Raw genomic sequence first — 22,403 nt, forward strand, 5'->3', positions numbered from 1 at the left:
GAAATCTAGTGACAAAATATTACCTCCCCTGTCAATATGAGAAACTAGATCGTGTTTGTCATATTTTAGCAAGGACGCTATCAGTTATGTTTTCTGGGAAAAACGTTCTTGTAAATAGTAAAAACAGAAATAAGTAAAAATAAAAACAAAACTTCCATTCAAAATTCTAATTCCCCCCCTTAAGTAGCAAACGACGACAACAGCTGATTTTGCGTATATACATATATAGATCGATCAGAGCAAATACGGGAAAAAAGTATATGGTTTTCTTATTGTTTTGCATGATTGTAAATTGTATAATACAGTCTTATACTATAGACTAGGGATATCAAAAGATCTGAAATTTAATACTCGGATACTCGGTCAAGATACTCGAGTACTCGATAGTACTGGGATGAATATTAAACGTCTATTCAAAAGTTTACATTTAAGGTTTGATGCAGTGTTTTTGTTACTACCTTTCATAAACATATAAACGAAAGTCAAACGTACGACACACATAGCTTTGTCCGCTGTTGTTTGTGTCAATTAAACAATGAATTACGGACTGCCGTTTCTACAAATAACCTATTAAAATAACAATAATTGTTTGTGTACGTGTTTATGAACGAAATTGCAATAAAGTCCGACAAAGTAGACAATATAAGTAACATCTGTTCCTGAGGAGTTGGTATTTTTTATATTACGACTTCTCCATTTATTTGTTAGCATCAATATTGGACTTTAAATTACTTGTGCATTTTTGTGTTGCTCAGTCTTACTTTTTCTGTGTTGTTTTGTTGCACTGTCGTCCTTCTGATTTTCTTTTTTTAGCAATGACGTTGGCAGTTTATTTTCGATTTTTAGTTTTGAACGTCGCTGTCGTACTTTCCCCTATCTTTAATTGTAAATTAAACAATTATAGTTTCAAATACAGAGTACTTAAATCAATTTTATTATGCATCTTATACCAGTCACATTTACAAAGAAGTCTTGATAAACAAACAAAGGTAAGTTTTTACGGCTTGTGATGCATTGATTAATAATCCATGAAAGTGTTGGTCCGTGTAAAAACACCGTACAAAATGTCTTTAATCAGATGCGGTAGGGTTCACCGCAGGTCATTTTGATTTTGTTCTTGTGTAGAAATATGATTTGGTCAACAATTTGAGACTAAAGACTGTTTGACTTTTTATTTTTGGTTTCAAAATGTGCACGTGAAAACATTCAGTGAAGGAAGGGGTGTTGCTGGTACTACTATAGCAAATAGTAGATTCAGATAAACATATATTTTTGTTGTTAATTGATTTTATTTAGTATTACGAGGGTGATATTTCAACGGAACTAAATTTAAGAGAGTGGAAATGTGAAGAGAAATATCTCAAGATGTATAACAAGCATCCGATTACTAAAATTGTACCCGAGTACTCGTTGCCATCCCTACTATTAATAAATATAAAAAGTAGTAATTACTTTTTACAAATACTGCATTAAATATTCAAAATGATATTTGGTTGGAAGATTTAAAGTATGTTAACATATCAAACATGACAAACAGAAAAGAATGTGATAGGATGACGATGCAGTAACTTTTGATCATTAAAAAGGAATTTATTTTTTTGTATTATAATGGTGTCATTCATTCTAACCTATCGACACATTTGAATACTTTTACCTGTTATATAAGGTAACTTTATACGAATTAGATTTGGGTATAAAGAAGTGGTATTTAAAATGTAGGAAAACCGTTATCGTTTAAATTCACATGACTCTTTCTAATTACATGCAACGTAGTTACATCCTGTTAGAATATTTAATTTTGATTGAACAAAATACACATGGTTTGCCTGCATCACAGTACAATGAACTTATATAAAACACAATTTAAATAAAAATAATGTGATATTTTTCAATAACTATCATCATAATCATGTGATATTAAGTTTGTTTATTTTCGTCGGATATTGGGATGTTTGCGATTGATGCGTTGCATTTTAGTACTTCCTGTTATCCCTGTCCTGATAAATGTAAATCTTGTAACTTTACATAATTTTAAAAATAGTTTACAATGCTTCTGCCTTTATTTTCTGAGTCATTCCGCATGAAAAAAGTATAATAAATGCAGAGGGAAATCTAGTGACAAAATATTACCTCCCCTGTCAATATGAGAAACTAGATCGTGTTTGTCATATTTTAGCAAGGACGCTATCAGTTATGTTTTCTGGGAAAAACGTTCTTGTAAATAGTAAAAACAGAAATAAGTAAAAATAAAAACAAAACTTCCATTCAAAATTCTAATTCCCCCCCTTAAGTAGCAAACGACGACAACAGCTGATTTTGCGTATATACATATATAGATCGATCAGAGCAAATACGGGAAAAAATTTAAAGGAATCGATAGATATGCAGAAAAGACTGGCACTTTTTAAATTAATATAGAAAAGAGTATGTGGTATGATTGCCACAAGAGGCCAAATTGACACAGAAATTAAACAACTATAAGGTTACTAAGCCAAATAAATCATGCTCTATATCGATGTGAACGTTAAATGTGAATAGATCGAGAAAACCGCAAATACTGCAATAAAAATATCGACATGACATTTTCTTAAAATTGAACAAAAATTAATAGGAAGATAATACTGTATATACCTGGTTAACCTGCACAAAAAGACTTTTAAATGGTTATTTTCACGAAAAGACAAATAATTGTACACGTGACAAAAGCAGATGGGTGTGCTCGACTACTAAGGTTTAGAAATAAGTATATTTTCGAAATGTGTATCATGCTAATGATTTTTTTGCTGGAAAACTCTGAAAATGGGTGACTCGAAGGACCTTTCGATTAGTAATGTACATGACGTTTGCCAAATTATTTTATTGATATGCAGCAAAGATTGGCAGGTTTTAATTTTCAGGTTTTCAAGCTTCTTAAGCAATTATCTTGAAATATACTGAACATAAACCATCGTGTAGTTGCATGTATATTCGAATAACACAGTTTAATATGAACATGATTAACAAATAATAACTTTAAAATGCACAATCATTATTCAGATATAACTTTTGATGAGTGTCGTCATCGATATTGTTTGGTTATTGTCTTTCTCGACCCTATCATAAAACGAATTTTCTATTATTTTCGTTCACTGAATGTATCAAACTGTTGTCTCTCACTTCTTTTTTTATCTAATACAAAGCTCACTCAATTAGATATCCCAGAATATTCAATGGAACCAGTTTAAATGTGAAAATTGTTTGATATTAAATGTTATCATCTATCATTTATTAATGACAAAGTTGTTATCATTAACGTTCCATGGATTTATTCAAGCATTTCCAGAAAATGTTATTTTCATTTAATGTGTGTTTTACGAATGTGGTCATTGGCATACAATGACATCGTTTGAAGAACACATTGCAGTATCCCAGGAAATGTTCATACCCAACAGTAGCCTCATAGTATGCCCAATAATTGTTCACAAACTCTTCTGAAATTTCTAAGATTATCTTTTTGCATTTTGGAATTGAATTGTTTAGAGCGAAAAGTAAATGTTTTCCAGCAAGGACATCTCCTCTATCTAACAAAAGAAGTTTATAATTTCATCTCTCTTCGAGAAATAAGCGCAAATGTCCATATACCCATTTATAGTCGCCATCGCAATAAGCTACATATGCCTCATATTCAAGTGCTTCTTCTTTTGACTTCCGTAAAAGTGGATTGGCCATTCCGATGAATAAAAAAAAATATTGTAGGTGCAATTTGTAGCGATATTGAATTAGAATAAATAAAAGAAGCACACCATATAAAGTTGCAGAAAAGATAACCCATACTGTCGTAATACATCATATTCTTATAATTCGCAATTGATTGTAGACAACTTTGTTGTTGTAATGTTTCCATCGTTTCCGACACACGAATAACTACATTGCTGTCAAGTATTTCACAATTATCATACAATGATTCAACCTCTGGATTATTCTTCGTGGAATTCTTAAATTCGTGGTTTACTGTGACCCACGAAAACCAAAAAAATTGGTATACCACGAATACAAAAAAATCCACAGTTACTGTATTGTATTTTAGGATTTTGTGGTAAACTGGGGGTTTTACTGTCGCAAATATCAGTTCACCTGTCTCCGCGTCGCCAGGTAAACTCAATTTGCGACAGTAAAACCCCAGTTTACACCCGCAAATCCTCAAATACAAAACGGTTGTCTCCTAATTTTGACTTCTGTGCTGACATTTACTATCATTGATATGGTTATATTTATAAATTTACTGTTTACAACCCTTTTGAAATTGTTGAAATACTAAGGCTTTTCTACCTTAGGAATAGATTACATTAGCTGTATTTGCCAAAAACGTTTAGGAATTTTGGTCTTCAATGCTCATCTTTGTACTTTATTTGAACTTTTTAATTTGTTTGGATTTGAGCGTCACTGAAGAGCATTTTGTAGACGAAACGCGCGTTCGGCGTAAATACTAAATTTAATCATGGTATCTATGAAGAGTTTTTATCAAGACTTTGCAAAGAAGTCCATTTACCGACATTTATAACCGTTTTCTTTAAACATTGCGGAGATACAGCAGTCCCGGTTGCTAATATAGGAGTACAAAAGAGGCAGATATTCCAGAACCTGTCTAATATTTTACAGAATGGACTGCTATCGGCTTATATCCTTTACATAATTAAAATTTAACTGTTGAGAGTTGAAAATATCGTAATACACATTTGCTGAGAACAGATATTTAGTATTGATACGAAATTTGTTTCTTACACCGATCAAGACATGTAAAAAAATCACCTAGTAATAACTCAAAAATCAACCCATGTCTAAGAATGAGCTTATTTATTTTCATCCTACAGCAGCCAGTACATGTAGGTTGCGAGGTATAGTGTATACCATAAGCGATCTACGCATCTCAATATGAATTTCGTATGCTCCATCTCTCATCTCTTTTATCACCAACATAAATAGTTCTAATAACTTTTATTTTAACTTATAGGAACAAAAATGCACACATATAAGTTCAACATAATGCACACATATTCAATTCAATAATAAAAGTCTCTTTGGAGCAAATTTGCGCAATGCATTTGAAATATTTCAACAGACCGATGCAATTCTTCCGCATGGATTTTCTTGTCGCTAAATAATTTTATAGCAATTTCCAATAAAGTGAAGGCCTCCCATGCATTCCAATTTGGTATCAAATACTTTTCTTTTGTAACAAGTTGTAGACCATCAATGATATCCTGACACTGCCTTACATTGTTGAGGTGAACATGACATATAAAACTAAGGAAATAAGCATATGCTGTGGGAGGAAATGGACATGTAAAAATTCTATCCCTCCATTAAAAGTTCATCTGGTGTAACGTTGAATATCCGGTAAATCGTATACAATGACAAGCATTATTTTCAACAAATTAACAACACTCTTCTTGTGGAATGATATCAGTTTAAGTGATTGGTGGTGGAGATCCGACAAGGTCATCTCGCTGTACATTTCAATAAAGAGTACCGTATGATGTGTAAAGCTTAACTGTTTTTTTCTCTTGTAAAAAAACGAAGCTATTAATAGCCATCCAGATGCAGCGTCATGATAGATATTTGTTAGCAGATTACGTAGACACGGTTTGTACTGTTTGTATTGGTATAAACTATTGACAATTGGACCATCAAGTGGTAAACGTTGAGCTTGATTTTTGCACCGCACCACTGTGATATGCAATATGCATTTAAGTGTTTTAATGAAGATTGTGGACACAATATTGTGCTAATAATCCTGTATTGAATATATCAGATTCAAAATAAAGTTATAAATTATATGCATAAAACAACATTTCGAATTGTACTATTTTCTGAACATCATTTACATATGAGGTAAATGGTTCGATAGGGAAATTCCACATCAACACATCAAAGTTAGATATTTGAATTGAAAATAAGATGCATCGCCAACCATAGCTTTGTAACATATATAATTTATCTAAAAGTATGTCACGAGCACATCCCTCTATTTTGTTCTCGAACATGTTCTTCTCTGGAATGAAGAAATGGAAGCAAACTGAATGCTCGACACAATAGACTTAAAGATGGACGGAAGATACCAAAGGAACAGTCAAACTCATAAATCTTAAATAAACTGACAACGCCAAGGCTAAAAAAGAAAAAGACAAACAAACAACCAAACAATAGTCCACATGACACATCATAGAAAACTAAAGAACAAACAACACGAACCCCACCAAAAACTAGGGGTGATCTCAGGTGCTTCGGAAGGGTAAGCAGATCCTGCTCCACATGTGGCACCCGTCGTGTTGTTTATGTGATAACAAATCCGGTAAATAGTCTAAATCGGTAGGTCACATTCATGAAAGTTAAGGAGATTGTTGTTACGACGTAAGGAACATATCCGATATCATTTGTGAAACGGTTATTCCATAACGGTCAACCAACTCGTGATGGCGTCCGTAAAATTTAGGAAGGGTTGATTTCAACTTCACCATTTGAAACTCTTGGTTTAATAGCTTCCTTGTGAGCAGCAACTCTTTATCAAGAAAATCATGATAGGAAATACCAGCAAGGGAATATCGTATCAATTGGGAGATACATACCCCGTATGCAGGTGCTGCTGGAATGATGCTACGTAGAAATGAAAAGTCGTAAAGTTTTGTTTTCAACCGGCCCTCATTGTCAATTTATAGATGTAAATCAAGATATGAGGCCGACTTATCTGTATCTGTATTATCCTTTATCTCTTTCGATGGGATAGATGCGTTCCACATAGTCACCAAATTTTGAATTATTTAGTGAAAGAACATCATCTATATAGCGGTAAGTAGAGTTACAGGATATTGCTAACTTCTTGTTTTTCTTCCGAAGAATTTACTGCATGAAGTCTGCCTCATAATAACAAAGAAACAAGTCGGCAAGTAGAGAGGCATAATTTGTTTCCATTGGAATGCCGACACGTCCTCCGAACGTAACAAATATGTTGTCAATCAAGAAATCAAGCATCTTGATAATATCAGTGTCAGAGAATTTTTTGTTTGAATCAGAGTGATCCTTTACAAAGTAAGATTTATCCCTCCCTAAGACAGATACTTGTATCAACGTTGGCCATTCTTTTTTATGAAAAGTCAAATATTTTAATACTGTTACAAGATGAAAGAGAGTTAGATTGTATGCACTCTAAAAGATCTTTGGATTTTTTAAGTATCCACATCTGATTCACGCCACCTCTATAGGCCATTTTATAATAACTTTGAAACCCGTCTTTGATTGCTGATAAAATATATATTAATAATTTAGAAAGAGGTTTCATGGAGCACTTGGAAGACCCAGCAATATACCGTTGTTTGTAAGGACACATGTAGTTTAGGTATCCAATACAGTGATGGAAGATCCAGTTCTTCATCTTTGGTTGAAATTCCAAAGGAACATAAAACAGACCTATGATTATCAAGGTTTTCCTCTTTGGTAAGTGTCGTGAGGGTATATGTTGAGTTTCCAAGTGAATTGTCAATACCTAATTCGTGTATCAAGCAGTTAATGTAATGAACTTTACGCACAAAAACGATGTTGTTTTGGGCTATATCATCGGGGAAAACAACATATTTGTCATGGAGGTAGGATAGGTGTTTTGCAACATTTGGGTCTTTAAAGATTGACGTAGCATGGGCATTGATAGACCCATTCAGTTTCTTAATTCTGATTTGTATCAACGAACTAACTGCCTTAATCAATTCGGAAAGAGTGTCTATGTCTTCATTCTCGCGCTTAGCCCATTGCCTGGCATAATCCTCGACTGAATGCATCACAATTTTAAAGTTGAATTTCCAATTGATGGATTTAGGCTCACGATATTTCGAACCTTTCGATAACACATTTTGTAGAGAAGTGTTATTAACAATGTTGAGGTCACCGGTAATAACGTGGCCAGCAGGCTTTTATGTGAATTGGGAACTAGCACAATAGTGCAATCAGGAGGTTTAGACTTGAAGTCGTCAATATCGAGATCCTGCAAAACGTGTTTGTAATTGAAAATTTTAGTTGCAATAGGTTTGGTATAGGTATAAGAAATGATTGGTACATACTGGTCTTTGAAATAAGGAGCTTTTTTCGATTGAACTAATTTATTATGAAGGATATTGCCTAAGTTGACGCCATCGAAACCTTTGTTGGCAAAGGAAAGATTAAGGAAAAATATTTTCTCTTTTTCATCTTTTCCAATGCGGACTGGCTTGAAATGTCTGTGACTTGCAATATCCGAAATTATAGCTTTAAGTTTGTATTGGTCTGAATGAGGGTTTTTAACAGTGGAATCAAAACATAAATTGAACAGAGAATGAAGTTTTGAAAGGATAAATGATTTAAGTTTGGTGCGAATGTGATGATTACCTAGCGGCTTTTGTATAAATGGCAACAAGTCATTAATAGAGACATCATGTAGAGAAGGTGATGTATAATGACGATGACCATGACTGCGTCTTCGTTGAGGAGTCGAGTTGAAAATATTCATCACATTCACCGAAGTTACACGAAGGACTTGATAGAATACCTGTACCATCAATTTTGTAATTGCAACCATAAGGTGTCGCAGTTCCCAATTGTCTAATCCAGTAGTCCTCTTTTTGTTTACGGAGGGTCGTCGAAAGATTAGGATTGTTAGAGCTATGGTATATCTTTTCGAGAATGCGAACTGTCATAGAAACGATAGAATGATTCGGCTGATTGAGATGCTGGTATAGAATGTCGTTAGCATTGAGGTTAATGTATGATCGATGACCGCACATACGTTTGTTCACCCTTCCTTTCTTTTCACCGACGTATACCAATCTGCAAATGTTGAACTCTAATCCGTAGACGACATTTATCGATTTACAATTCAGATCACTGTAACGTCTGATAAAATATGAGTTCTTGGTCAAATTGCTAGTGAATTCAGCATCTGTAATGAAAATTGCAGAAGTTTTGCAGCCTTTGGTCTAACATTTCGAGATGCGACAGTGTTGTACTGTGTCATCAAAAACCAAAATGTCTTCAAGGAGAACTAAAAATGGCTGTATATGTGTAATATTGCTATCACACTAGGACGATGATCTGAATGCATCATGTTTGCGATATTTGTCATGTTTGGTGATGAGGGGACACCTGCCGTATCAGACGACACCTTGTCCATGGTGACGTCTGTTTCGGACCTTTTTATACTGGGCGATGTCCGAGCCAGTTTCCTGTTTGATCTTCGTAAATTCATGCAATTGTAGTTTTGCTACTGGGCGGATGATGTCCTCGGGACAAAATGTCCACCAGCAGAGACATCGACCCAGTTGTAATAACAGAGGGAAGAAAGATACCAAAGGAACAGTCAAACTCATAAATCTAAATCAAACTGACAACGCCAAGGCTAAAAATGAAAAAGACAAACAGACAAACAATAGTACACATGACACAACATAGAAAACTAAAGAATAAACAACACGAACCCCACCAAAAACTAGGGGTGATCTCAAGTGCTTCGGAAGGGTAAGCAGATCCAGCTCCACATATGGTACCCGTCGTGTTGTTTATGTGATAACAAAGGCGGTAAATAGTCTAATTCGGATTTGTAACCTGCTGAAACATCGCATAAAACAAGGTATAAGATTATCAGGTATCCATAGAGCTAGTGGTAGTTCTTCAGATATCCAGAAAATAATTGTTTTCAGGAAAAAAAACATAGTAAGTCATAACATTCAGAGAAATTTTCTATAACATCTTTTAAAATAATTGTTAAGAGAGAATAAAAGAGTAATTGAGTGTGAGTAAATGTATTAATTAGAAATTTCTCAGCCATTGAAACAGATATTTGCCATTCTTAACCTTGTTTAGGCGATCCGTAAACTCCATCGAAGCTAGGACTTTGAGGGCTTTAGTCATTTTTGCGCGCTATGAAAATCAACCTTTGTTTTTGTGTAACAACAAGGGACCAAGGATATATATTACTAGCCTCATCTTTGACTTTGTCAGATTTTAAAGGACTTAGGCATGATTTGCAGTCAGTATTGTATGATTTGACTGTATTGACCCAGTGGCGGATCCAGTAATTTTCATAAGTCGGGGATCACTAACTGCCTAAGAGGGGACTCGCTCCAGTCACGTTTCAGTGATTCCCTATTTAAGAGGGTCTGGAGTGGGGGGGGGGGGGGGGGGGTTGCTGTTATCTGTAACATTTAATTTTCACTCCTTTTTTTCTCTAATTTTCAAAAATTTAAGCCCTTTTTTCACTAATCTTAAAAAAATTACACCACTCATTTCTCTAATCTTCATTTTTTAAGGGCATTATTTTTTAATCATTTAACCCAATCAAAACCATCATATAAGCAACCAATTTTTTTTTCCCAAAAAGGGGAGAGGTCCCCCCCTTAATCCACCTCTGTGGCCCTTATTATGAAAGATTCTGACATGCGATGTGGAAACTAAGTTCACAATTTCTCTTCAGTTTGTTCCAGAGGACATTCCTGATCAACAAAAGTTGAATTCAAGGAATAACAACAGAAATTAACTTGTAATGATTATATCACTGTATAATCCGTATTCTTATAAAACGTTTAAATCGATATTTGAAAATCATTTCTAATAAGATGGAACTGTATACAATCCTTTTTGGAACGAGTATAACGACTGAAAGGAGGTAATAAAAAAAATCAAGAATAGTTCACATTTACTATTTTCGGTTTTAAAAAGAGACTAAATCGGGAAGTGACACGTGGTTGATAAAATTGAAAAGAGTCCGGATATATCAGGAAATTATCATTGTTCGGTTTTAGTTCTTTTAGTAAATGATATATAATTGTATCTCTCGTTTAATTGATTTTAAATGATTTCGTATTTTACAATTTTAATCAGAGTCTATAAATAGTCATAAATACTTTTACGCATGCGTAGCACTCAGTACAGGAAGTACCTGTTTAACTCGTGAAGACTTTTCTAAAAACGTTTGAATAAATTTCTATATTTTAAATGGAAATTGTCGAAAGTTTTTGATGGCAATTTATATCAATTATGACGCAAATGAATTCGAATAAAGAATCTACGACAAACGAATTTTAAATTGTTATCGTTTGAGAAATATTGAAATTCAAATGCGAACTGTCCCGGGTAACAATTTCGATCAAATGACGAAAACTATAGTATACTCCTGGTTGTTGAAATTCCAACTGACTGATTTTCCTGGAATAATAATTATAATGGTCAATTATGAGGTTTATTAATAATTAACGGATTAGTGACCCATCTGATGGCGATAATCGGATTAGTTGTAATCACAACTTGTAACACGTGTTGAAAATGTTAAATAACTGTGGTCTAAAACATGAAGACAGGTAAATTTATTGTTTTTAATGCGAAATTATTTTACACTTTTAAAATGTTAGTGATGAAAGGAGTTTGTCCAGTAAGACCCCTTTTTGGCCCCAAAATATAGCAGTTTTACAAAATTGTTTAAAGGTAAACTGTTAGTTACTTATTGGACAGTAGAATGCTTCTGCTACATAAATATGAGCTGGTTTTGACAATAGAATGCACATATATCGGATACTAGCACCATTAAGTCATGCTAAATTACTGAAATCTTCACAATCCCATCATTTTAGTTAAATTTTAGACGGTTTCCGTGTAAAACGAAAATGGCCGCATTCGTGTTCATCCTAAATATTGAAAAGCAAGTTGTATTTGATGATAATACATAACATATATTATAATGGTTAATGATGAACACGGATGCGGCCACTTTCAATTTTGATAAAAACTATCTGAAAAGTGACATTTTTTGGCGCATTTGTAAGATTTGTCATATTTGAGCTTAAATCAGATTGTTTTTAAGCACTAAGTTAGTTACAATCTTTCACATAAATTAAATGAATCGAATAAAATAGACACTTAAGTTTTTCAAAAGTGGTCAACATCTTTCGTCAGATGAACCTGGAATTTGAGGCAAAAATCGGTTCTTACCGGACCTTCTCCTTTACTTGAAATACTTTCCTCAATTCGAAAACCCTTTCGTAAATTACGTGTTCATCTTCACAATATTACAAAAGTCTAATTGCGGCAGAATTCTCCGATTCATCCGGGTAGATTTTCAAAGACTGTAAGAAAGCTTGTCGTGCGGATTCCTTGTCGCCAAATAATTGTAAAGCAATTCCCAATAAAGTGTAGGCCTCCGCTGTACTCTTAAAATCTGCCATCAAATATCTTTCTCCTATAACAATTTTTAAATCTTGAATAGAATCCTGATACTGTCTAACATCATTGAGGTGATTATGACAAAGAACACTAAGAAAATAAGCATACGCTGTGGATGGAATATAATATATGTCATTACATCCCTCTATTAAAAGTTCTTCTGGTGTTAACGTTGAATTCTCTGTTAATTGTATCAGATCTACGAACAGTATTTTCCGAAGACAAGCCACACTCGTCTTAAAGAATGACAGCAGTTTAAGTGACTGGTAATGGATATGTGACAGAGTCAATCCCAAAAACAGTTTATCGGAAGAACATTTTGATATAGAATACCTAATGATGTGTAAAGCTTTCCTGTATTGCTTTGTTTTGTAAAAAAATGAAGCTACCATAAGCCATCCAGAAACAGCGTCATGATAGGCATTTGTAAGAAGTGTACTCAAACAGGATTTGTACCGTTTGTATTGGTATTTATTATTGATAATTGCACCATAAAGTGGAAATCTTTGAGCTTGTTTACTGCATCGCTTTGATATGTAGTATGCATACAAGTGTTTTAATGAAAATTTATGACACCATATGCTGTGAAATAATCCTGGGTTGAATACATGTATATCTAACTCAGAATAAGTTTCGAAGATATCTATACCAACATGCAAAATTCTGGATTGCACTATTTTCTTAACGTCATTTACATATAATGTACATGGTTCAATTGGAATATTCCTTATCGATACAGTAAAGTTAGATATTTGATCTGAAAATAAAATGCATCGCCAACCATAGCTGTGTAACGTGTTTAATTTTTTTAAAAGTACATCACGAGCACGGCCGTCTATTTTGTTCTCGAACATGTTGTTTTCTGGAATGAAGTAATGTGAACAAACCGAATGCTCAACACAATAGACTAACCTGCTGAAACATCGCATAAAACAAGTTATAAGATTATCAGGTTTCCATACAGATGATGGTTGTTCTTCAGATATCCAGAACATAATTGTTTTAAGGAAATATGAACAGAGTAAATCTTTACATTCAGAATCATTTGATATAACATCTTTCAAAATTATTTTCAAGAGAGCATAGCACATTAATTGGGTGTGAGTAAATGTATTAATTAGAAGTTTTTCAGCTACTGAAAAAGATACTCGCCATTCTAGATCTTCTTTCGGTGATCCGTGAACTCCGATCGGTACAAAGAATACTCCGTGTTTTATAATACTCTGTTTGACTATATGACTCGGCCATGAGCTACTTGATCTTGTTATCCAATTTACAGCAGAAGATATCCACGTTTTACCATGTAAAGAAAAGGCATAATCAAAAAATCCATTTCTGTCAGATATACACGGTCCATGAATTTGGTTGCCTTGTTTCATTAACACTAACATTCTTCCCTTACATAATGCACTAGAAAAATAACGTTTACCATAATGTTCTTCACATAATTGAAAAAAAAGAAACTGATCTCTGCTAAAGTCTAGTCTTAATAAAGTAAAACCAGGCTTTACATCGTCGGTATCCATGGACAAATAAGTTCTACGTGTATCAAAGTCAGGTTGTACATTCTCAATAACCTCAACTAATTTGCTCACAAACATAATATCCAAATCACTTCCTCGCATGTCAAGTCCTTCTCCAATGCTTCCACTTGTTATTACTGTTTCCACCTTTTTATTCGACAAATTGTCTCTCACCATGTTCATTAATCTGATTGTTTTAACATGCTTTTCCGTTCCTACGATATTTTGACATAAATAGCGGTAAAGAGCTTGTGATATGTTTGGTGTTATAATATCTGTAATTAGAAAATTAAAACAAACATGGTAGAAGGCGGATAGAAAGGTTATCCAACGCATCGGAACAATATTCTTATATCAACAACATTGTCGACGTTGCTTCGTTCCCCGTTTTTTACCTGTCCCTTCCTAAATTTTTTATGCATACATTTATACATGCATGGATATTTCATTGTTATTCATCTTGTATGCATTGGATTTACTATTCTATTTTCCGCAGAATATTCGAACAGAAATTGTACAGTGTCCGTAAGCATACGGTGTGGTAAAACTATCAACAATCTCATCAAATTCGTCAGATTTATCGAGAGATTTGTCTTTGCCGATTATAATATTGATATATGGGACGTCCCAAAATTATACTCAATGCGCACTCAAGTTACTGAAATAGTTGTCACTTGACGTTTAACTATAACTAAAATCAATCAACCGACAAAATAAATATTAAACAGTATACTATTCCCAGAAGAGAACCGCATGTACTTTGTTTTTTATTAAATCATTGTAAATAGTACAAATGAATTCAGACATGTCAGTCATGTCAGTGCATGTTGGTACTTTGATGATGCAGCATAATAGTTTCGTTTTACACACCATCATGAACTACTATATATGTAGTGACTTATTATGAATAAAGAGATGAAATGCTGACACTCTCAATTTATTCAGATTTTTTTTTGCATTAATAGTTTTCCAATATTATTGATTACATGTACATTTTGGGTCCTACTAAAATTTGCACAGGAGCGCCAGGAGAAGACATTAAGGCGCTCAGTGCAATACTATGCGGTATATAGATTTGCAAATAAAAGTGCAAATATGGTCAGTTTTGATTAAATAATTTTGTTGTACAAGTCACTACTCAAATTTTGTTACGTATCAATATTTTGAAAAAAAAGAGGACATGCTGGCACCCTAAATGTATGCGAACAAAAATTTGTTGTTATTGTATTGCAATATTGCTGTAGGTTGTATTATACATTGAATCCTGACTTAAAAAATATGGCTGATATACTATGCTGGTATATAGATTAACAAATGAAAGTGCACATATGGTCAGTTTTGGTGGATGCGGTCAAATAATTTTGTTGTACAAATCAGCATGAGGTATCAAAACTACTGAAATTTTGTTACGTATCAATATTTTGAGTAAAAAGAGGACATGCTGGCACCCTTAATTTATGCGAACAAAAATTTGTTGTTATTATATTGCAATATTGCTTTAGATGTATTATACATTCAAACCTAACATAAAAAATATGGCTGATATACTATGCTGGTATATAGATTTACAAATTAAAGTTCACATATGGTCAGTTTTGGTCAATGCAGCTGAATAATTTTGTTGTACAAGTCAGCATGAGGTATCAAAACTACTGAAATTTTGTAACGTATCAGTATTTTGAGTAAAATGAGGACATGCTGGTACCCTAAATTTAAGCGAACAAAAATGTGTTGTCATTGTATTGCAATATTGTTGTCCCTTGTAATAATACATTGAATCCTGACATAAAAAATATGGCTGATATACTATGCAGGTATATAGATTAACAAATAAAAGTGCACATATGGTCAGTTTTGGTGGATGCGGTCAAATAATTTTGTTGTACAAATCAGCATCAGGTATCAAAACTACTGAAATTCTATTACGAATCAATATTTTGAGTAAAAAGAGGACATGCTGGCACCCTAAGTTTATGCGAACAAAAATTTGTTGTTATTATATTGCAATATTGCTTTAGATTGTATTATACATTGAATCCTGAAACAAAAAATATGGCTGATATACTATGCTGGTATATAGATTTACAAATTAAAGTGCACATATGGTCAGTTTTGGTCAACACGGTTAAATAATTTTGTTTTACAAGTCAGCATGAGGTATCAAAACTACTGAAATTTTGTAACGTATCAGTATTTTGAGTAAAATGAGGACATACTGGCATCCTAAATTTAAGCGAACAAAAATTTGTTGTCATTGTATTGCAATATTGTTGTCCATTGTAATAATACATTGAGTCCTGACATAAGTAATATGGCTGATATACTATGCGGGTATATAGATTAACAAATAAAAGTGCACATATGGTCAGTTTTGGTGGATGCGGTCAAATAGTTTTGTTGTACAAATCAGCATGAGGTATCAAAACTACTGAAATTTTGTTACATATCAGTATTTTGAGTAAAAAGAGGACATGCTGGCACCCTAAATTTATGCGAAAAAAAATTTGTTGTTATCATATTGCAATATTGCTTCAGATTGTATTATACATTGAATCCTGAAATAAAAAATATGGCTGATATACTATGCTGGCATATAGATTTACAAATTAAAGTGCACATATGGTCAGTTTTGGTCAACACGGTCAAATAATTTTGTTGTACAAGTCAGCATGAGGTATCAAAACTACTGAAATTTTGTAACGTATCAGTATTTTGAGTAAAATGAGGACATGCTGGCATCCTAAATTTAAGCGAACAAAAATTTGTTGTCATTGATTGCAATATTGTTGTCCATTGTAATAATACATTGAATCCTGACATAAAAAAATATGGCTGATATACTATGCGGGTATATAGATTAACAAATAAAAGTGCACATATGGTCAGTTTTGGTTGATGCGGTCAAATAATTTGTTGTACAAATCAACATGAGGTATCAAAACTACTGAAATTTTGTTACGTTTCAGTATTTTGAGTAAAAAGAGGACATGCTGGCACCCTAAATTTATGTGAACAAAAACTTGTTGTTTATATATTGCAATATTGCTGTCCATTGTATCATACATTGAATCCTGACAGAAAAATATGGCTAATTTACTATGCGGATATATAGATTTACAAATTAAAGTGCACATATGGTCAGTTTTGGACAATGCGGTCAAATAATTTAGTTGTACAATCAGCATGAAGTATCAAAACTACTGAAATTTTGTTACGTATCAATATTTTGAATCAAGGAGGACATGCTGGCATCCTAAATTTATGCGAACAAAAATTTGTAGTCAGGGATTATAACTAACAAGGACGTATACAACTAACATCAAATTTACTTCTTTTCAAAGATATACATAATAAAGTGCATATATGATTGAATTTGATAGGTATTGGAATATATATTCAGTGCCCGTTATCGTTGTAACCAAGATAGTTTTTATAATAGATAGATTGTCAGATCACAGATAAATTTGTGTTAAAAGCAACGTTTTATGGGTTCTTAATTTATAAATATTTGTTTTTAATCCTGTTTATAAATCGGAAGTATTAATTTTACTTTATTTTCGATGTTTATACTACGAAACAAAGATATGAAAAATATTTTAAAAAATCGATGTAGAGCGGTCCTGGTTACAAGTTAACTTAGTGTTGAGGAGACCAGTCAAAAGTTAACTTGGGAACAGGGTCTGCATGGTTTTGATCGGATTTGTCAAAGCAAAAGTTAACTTATGTTAACTTTGTGGCAGGACTGGTTTCGAAGTTAACTTATGTTAACTTTATGACAGGACTGGTTCCGAAGTTAACTTACGTTAACTTATGAATGGACTGGTTCGAAGTTAACTTATATCAATAGCGGACCTGTTTCCAAGTTAACTTTTTGGCAGACAAAAACACAGTCCTAGGACCAAGTCCGCTTTTCAAGTTAACTAGATTTTGGTCCTAGGACTGGTCAGAGCAGTCCTAAATCTGGTCACAGGTTAACTTTGACCAGTCCAAATGACTGGTCATCAAGTTAACTTGCTGTACAGGTTAGGACTAGACCCATCTGAAAAATGAAAATTTTAAAAGAAAAATATATTTGTGTGACTTGGCGAAGATAATAATAAAGTGGCGAAAAATATATTGTTTTGGCGAAAGAGGTGGCGAACAAAAAATAATTGACACATGGGAAATATATAAATTTTGCCAAAAAACTATGAAATGACATATTTTGGTAAATATACGTGAATTTTATAGCGTGACATCACACGTGACTTTCGTACAAATGCATCGAGATTATTTTAACCTATTCATTAAAATTAACAAAAAAGTTATAATGTTGAAATCCTTGAATAAACTGACTATTTATGCAAAGACAAATTCATTGATTTTATCTTATGTCTTTCTTTTTTGAATACAGATCTCACAGAACTCAAAGAATCCACCATTTCTACATTTGACAATACCTGTACCAAGTCAGCAATATGACAGTGGTTGTCCATTCGTTTGATGTTTTTATCATTTGTTTTTGCCATTTGATTAGAGATTTTTCGTTTTAAATTTTCCTCAGAGTTCAGTATTTTTGTAACTTTACTTTTACTAACAGCTAGTTTATAGACAATAGTATGAAGTAAAATAAAAACACGTGTCTTTGACTTAAAGTAGCCTTTTTTAAGACAAACCACTACAATAAGGCTTTACACATCGTGCACTTTTCTATATCGAAATGCACTCCCATTGAACTGAACCAGTACATTTCTATGTCAAAAATTATCAACCACTTAAATTGCATCATTTAACGAGGAAAGTATTCTAAAATTATGTTCGTATATATGATTAATACCAGACCAAATTTTGAGTGGTGGAATAAATCAGGTTTTTTTCCTTCCACCGTGCATGTTTATTTCCTTAGTTGTATATCATACCATTATCATGTCAATAATGTTAGACAATATCAGGATTCTTATGAAGGTCTACAACTGGTTACAGAAGAAGTTGTTACAACACAGGCCTACACGCTATTGGGAAGTGCGTTAAAATTATTGGGAGACAAGGACTCATCACCAGAAGTCTCCTTACAGTCTCTATAAATATCCCGGATGAAGCATACAATTCAGCCACAAGGAGACCTCACCGGAAGTATTCTGACAGTCTGTATAATGAATTTCGATAAGTGTACAATTCAGCCACAAAGAGACTGTTGTAACTGGCTTGACTAGAAGATATGTCAATTCAGTTGAACCGAAGAAATAATGATATACCGACATGTACTAGATAAAATCAAATTGATTTAAATATACATATTTTTGAGTAATAAAAGAGGTGATATAAGAGCAAACGAGATGCATACTAAGTTGCATAGCTGTCTATTTGTATTATATAATTTTCTTTTATGTTTTACCTGTTGTAGAATGAACATTCATGTGTCGTTAGTTTTGATATAATAATTATAATTTCAAGAGCTCTGTCTCTACCTTTATGTTTCGTTTTTATAGAACGTTTAAAAAAAAAAAAATCTCCACAAAATACTGAACTCCGTGGAAAATTCATGAATGTATGAGTTTCGAACAGCGGTATACTTCTGTTGCCTTTATCTATCTTACAAATGATTAACAGGGCCACATCGCTGATTGTATGTTTTAATTCCCCGACTTCATCAATCGTAGACATCCCTCAATTCACTGACGAAGAAGTCCCGTTTATGCCAGATAATAGCAATTATCAGACCTTACAAATGATAGAAGTGTTCTTATATTTTGATATATTTTATACGGATCTATGTGTAAAACTGATCATTTGATTCATTTACGGGTCTTGACAATACCAGTTTTCTTTTTTAACTTCAAGTTGGTCAATACAATTGAACGGACTGTTGAATTCCTGCGATAAATACGTTTTGCTTTAATTTTGTTTTGTCTAGAAAAAGATATCTATACAACTGAAATATGAAATATGAAATCAGAGAGAATGATAGATAGAGATATCGATTTTTTTTCTGTTCATATTACATGTATTAAAATAACTGAGACAGAAATAATTTTACAATTAAACATGTAAAAGAAATGTGCTATTAAATGTATTTTCATTTTACAGCAGCTATGTAATGTTCAATAAAATAAAGGAGCTAGGCATTTATATATCTCTATCAGCAACATAAATATCTTTAGCATATTCTAACTAATTTGGTTTTGTCTAGTATATTGTAGGTACACATCTACTTACATAATTATCAGTTTAACAGATCAACAAATGCACAAATGAATTATTCAATTCAAAGACAAAAGTCTCCATGCGGCAAAAGTGTGAGATTTATCGAAGCATAATTCGACAGATTGTAAAAATGCTTGTCGTGCGGATTCTTTGTCGCCATGTAATTCTAAAGCAATCCCTAATAAAGTGTAGGCTTCTGATGCATTCCAATTTGGTATCAAATAACTTTCTCCTATAACAAGTTCTAGACCTTCTAAGGAATCCCGACACTGTCTAACATTATTGAGGTGATGATGACAAAGAAAACTAAGGAAGTATGCATACGCTGTAGATGGAAAAAACTGCATAATATTCCTTCCCTTCATTGAAAGTTCATCTGGTGTTACAATTGAATCATCCGTTAATCGAATATCACCTACGAACATAATTTTCAGCAGATAAGCAACATTTTTCTTGGCAAATGTTTGCAGTTTAAGTGATTGGTAGTTGATATCTGACATTGTTATTCCTTTGTATAGTTTATCGGGAGTACATTTCGATATAGAATACCTAATGATGTGTAAAGCTTTTCTGTATTGCTTTGTTTTGTAAAACACTGAAGCAACCATAAGCCATCCAGAAACAGCGTCATGATAGACATTTGTTAGAAGAGTACTTAAACAGGATTTGTACTGTTTGTATTGGTATTTATTATTGATAATGGCACCATCAAGTGGTAAATGCTGAGCTAGTTGACTGCACCTCTGTGATATGTAGTATGCATACAAGTGTTTTACTGAAAATTGATGACACCATAATTCTGCGTTGAATATATCAAACGTTTCTAAAAAATTATTTGCACCAAACAAAATATTAGATTTCACTATTTTCTTAACGTCATTTATATATAATGAAAATGGTTCAATTGGAAAATTCCACATCGATACAGCAAAGTTAAATATTTGATCTGAAAATAAAATGCATCGCCAACCATAGCAGTGTAACGTATTTAATTTTCTTAAAAGTACATCACGAGCACGGCCCTCTATTTTGTTCTCGAACATGTTGTTTTCTGGAATGAAGTAATGTGAACAAACTGAATGCTCGACACAATAGACTAACCTGCTGAAACATCGCATAAAACAATGTATAAGATTATCAGGCTTCCATACAGATATCCAGAAAATAATTGTTTTAAGATAATATGAACAGAGTAAATCTTTACATTCAGAATCATTTGCTATAACATCTTTCAAAATTATTTTTAAGAGAGCATAGCACATTAATTGGGTGTGAGTAAATGTATTAATTAGAAGTTTTTCAGCCACTGAAAAAGATACTCGCCATTCTAGATCTTCCTTTGGTGATCCGTGAACTCCGATCGGTACAAAAAGTACTCCGTGATTTATAATACTCTGTGTGACGTTATGACTCGGCCATGAGCTACTTGATCTTGTTATCCAATTTACAGCAGAAGATATCCACGTTTTACCATGTAAAGAAAAGGCATAATCAAAAATTCCCATACTGTCAGATATACACGGTCCATGAATGTGGTTGCCTTGTTTCATTACCAATAACATGCTTCCCTTACATAATGCACTAGAAAAATAACGTTTACCATAATGTTCTCTACATAAATGAAAAAAACGAAACTGATCTCTGCTATAGTCTAGTCTTAATAAAGTAAAACCAGGCTTTACATCGTCGGTATCCATGGACAAATAAGTTCTACGTGTATCAAAGTCAGGTTGTACATTCTCAATAACCTCAAAGAATTTGCTCACAAACATAATATCCAAATCACTTCCTCGCATCTCAAGTCCTTCTCCAATGCTTCCACTTGTTATTACTGTTTTCACCTTGTTATTCGACACATTATCTCTCATCATGTTCATTAATCTGATTGTTTTAACATGCTTTTCCGTTCCTACGATATTTTGACATAAATAGCGGTAAAGAGCTTGTGATATGTTTGGTGTTATAATATCTGTAATTAGAAAATTAAAACAAACATGGTAAGAACATAATTTTGTTCAAGGTATATATCATCGAAAACTTTACAGTTATGATGCCTTCATTAGTTTTATTGACAGTTAAGTTCTCCACAGTATAAACAATTATTTGTTTTGAACGTTAAACTTAAATCAAACGAGATATTAATATGCAGATGATGTATTATACACTTATTAGTAAAGTAAAGTTCAAAATAATTGAAATTGATCAGGGAAAAACTCTTAAATACATAAGAGGACTAATACATTGACATGAATTAATTAGAGACATGAATAAAACGGAATGTTTGAAAATTTATTTATTCTTTCGTACAGTAAAAAACTTTTTTGATTCCTGCTTTTCTCTTATATTGATTTTACCATTCTTTTTTTCAAAACTCCTATAAAAGTATTTATGACCCTTTTATTTTTATACTTAAAGTCGTGCAAAAATTGACCTACTTTGATTGAATTTTTTTATAAAATTTTGTTTTAAAGTAATCTCTCCCTG

General features: G+C 32.9%; 1 protein-coding gene across 1 annotated transcript; it reads right to left on the reverse strand.

Annotated features, from left to right (window-relative positions):
* Positions 1-11,355: 11,355 nt before the first annotated feature.
* On the reverse strand, positions 11,356-14,008 carry LOC143056888 (uncharacterized). Its single transcript, XM_076230063.1, has one exon. The coding sequence runs from the start codon at positions 13,917-13,919 to the stop codon at positions 12,060-12,062; it is 1,860 nt and encodes a 619-aa protein (XP_076086178.1). The 5' UTR covers positions 13,920-14,008; the 3' UTR covers positions 11,356-12,059.
* Between the last annotated feature and the right edge of the window lie 8,395 nt (positions 14,009-22,403).

The sequence above is a fragment of the Mytilus galloprovincialis genome, chromosome 13, assembly GCF_965363235.1.
Source record: "Mytilus galloprovincialis chromosome 13, xbMytGall1.hap1.1, whole genome shotgun sequence".
Classification (NCBI taxonomy): domain Eukaryota; kingdom Metazoa; phylum Mollusca; class Bivalvia; order Mytilida; family Mytilidae; genus Mytilus; species Mytilus galloprovincialis.

Bases quoted from the DNA above. Each gene is read 5' to 3' on its own strand.
- LOC143056888 (XM_076230063.1), bottom strand. From the start codon at position 13,919: ATGAACATGGTGAGAGACAATTTGTCGAATAAAAAGGTGGAAACAGTA.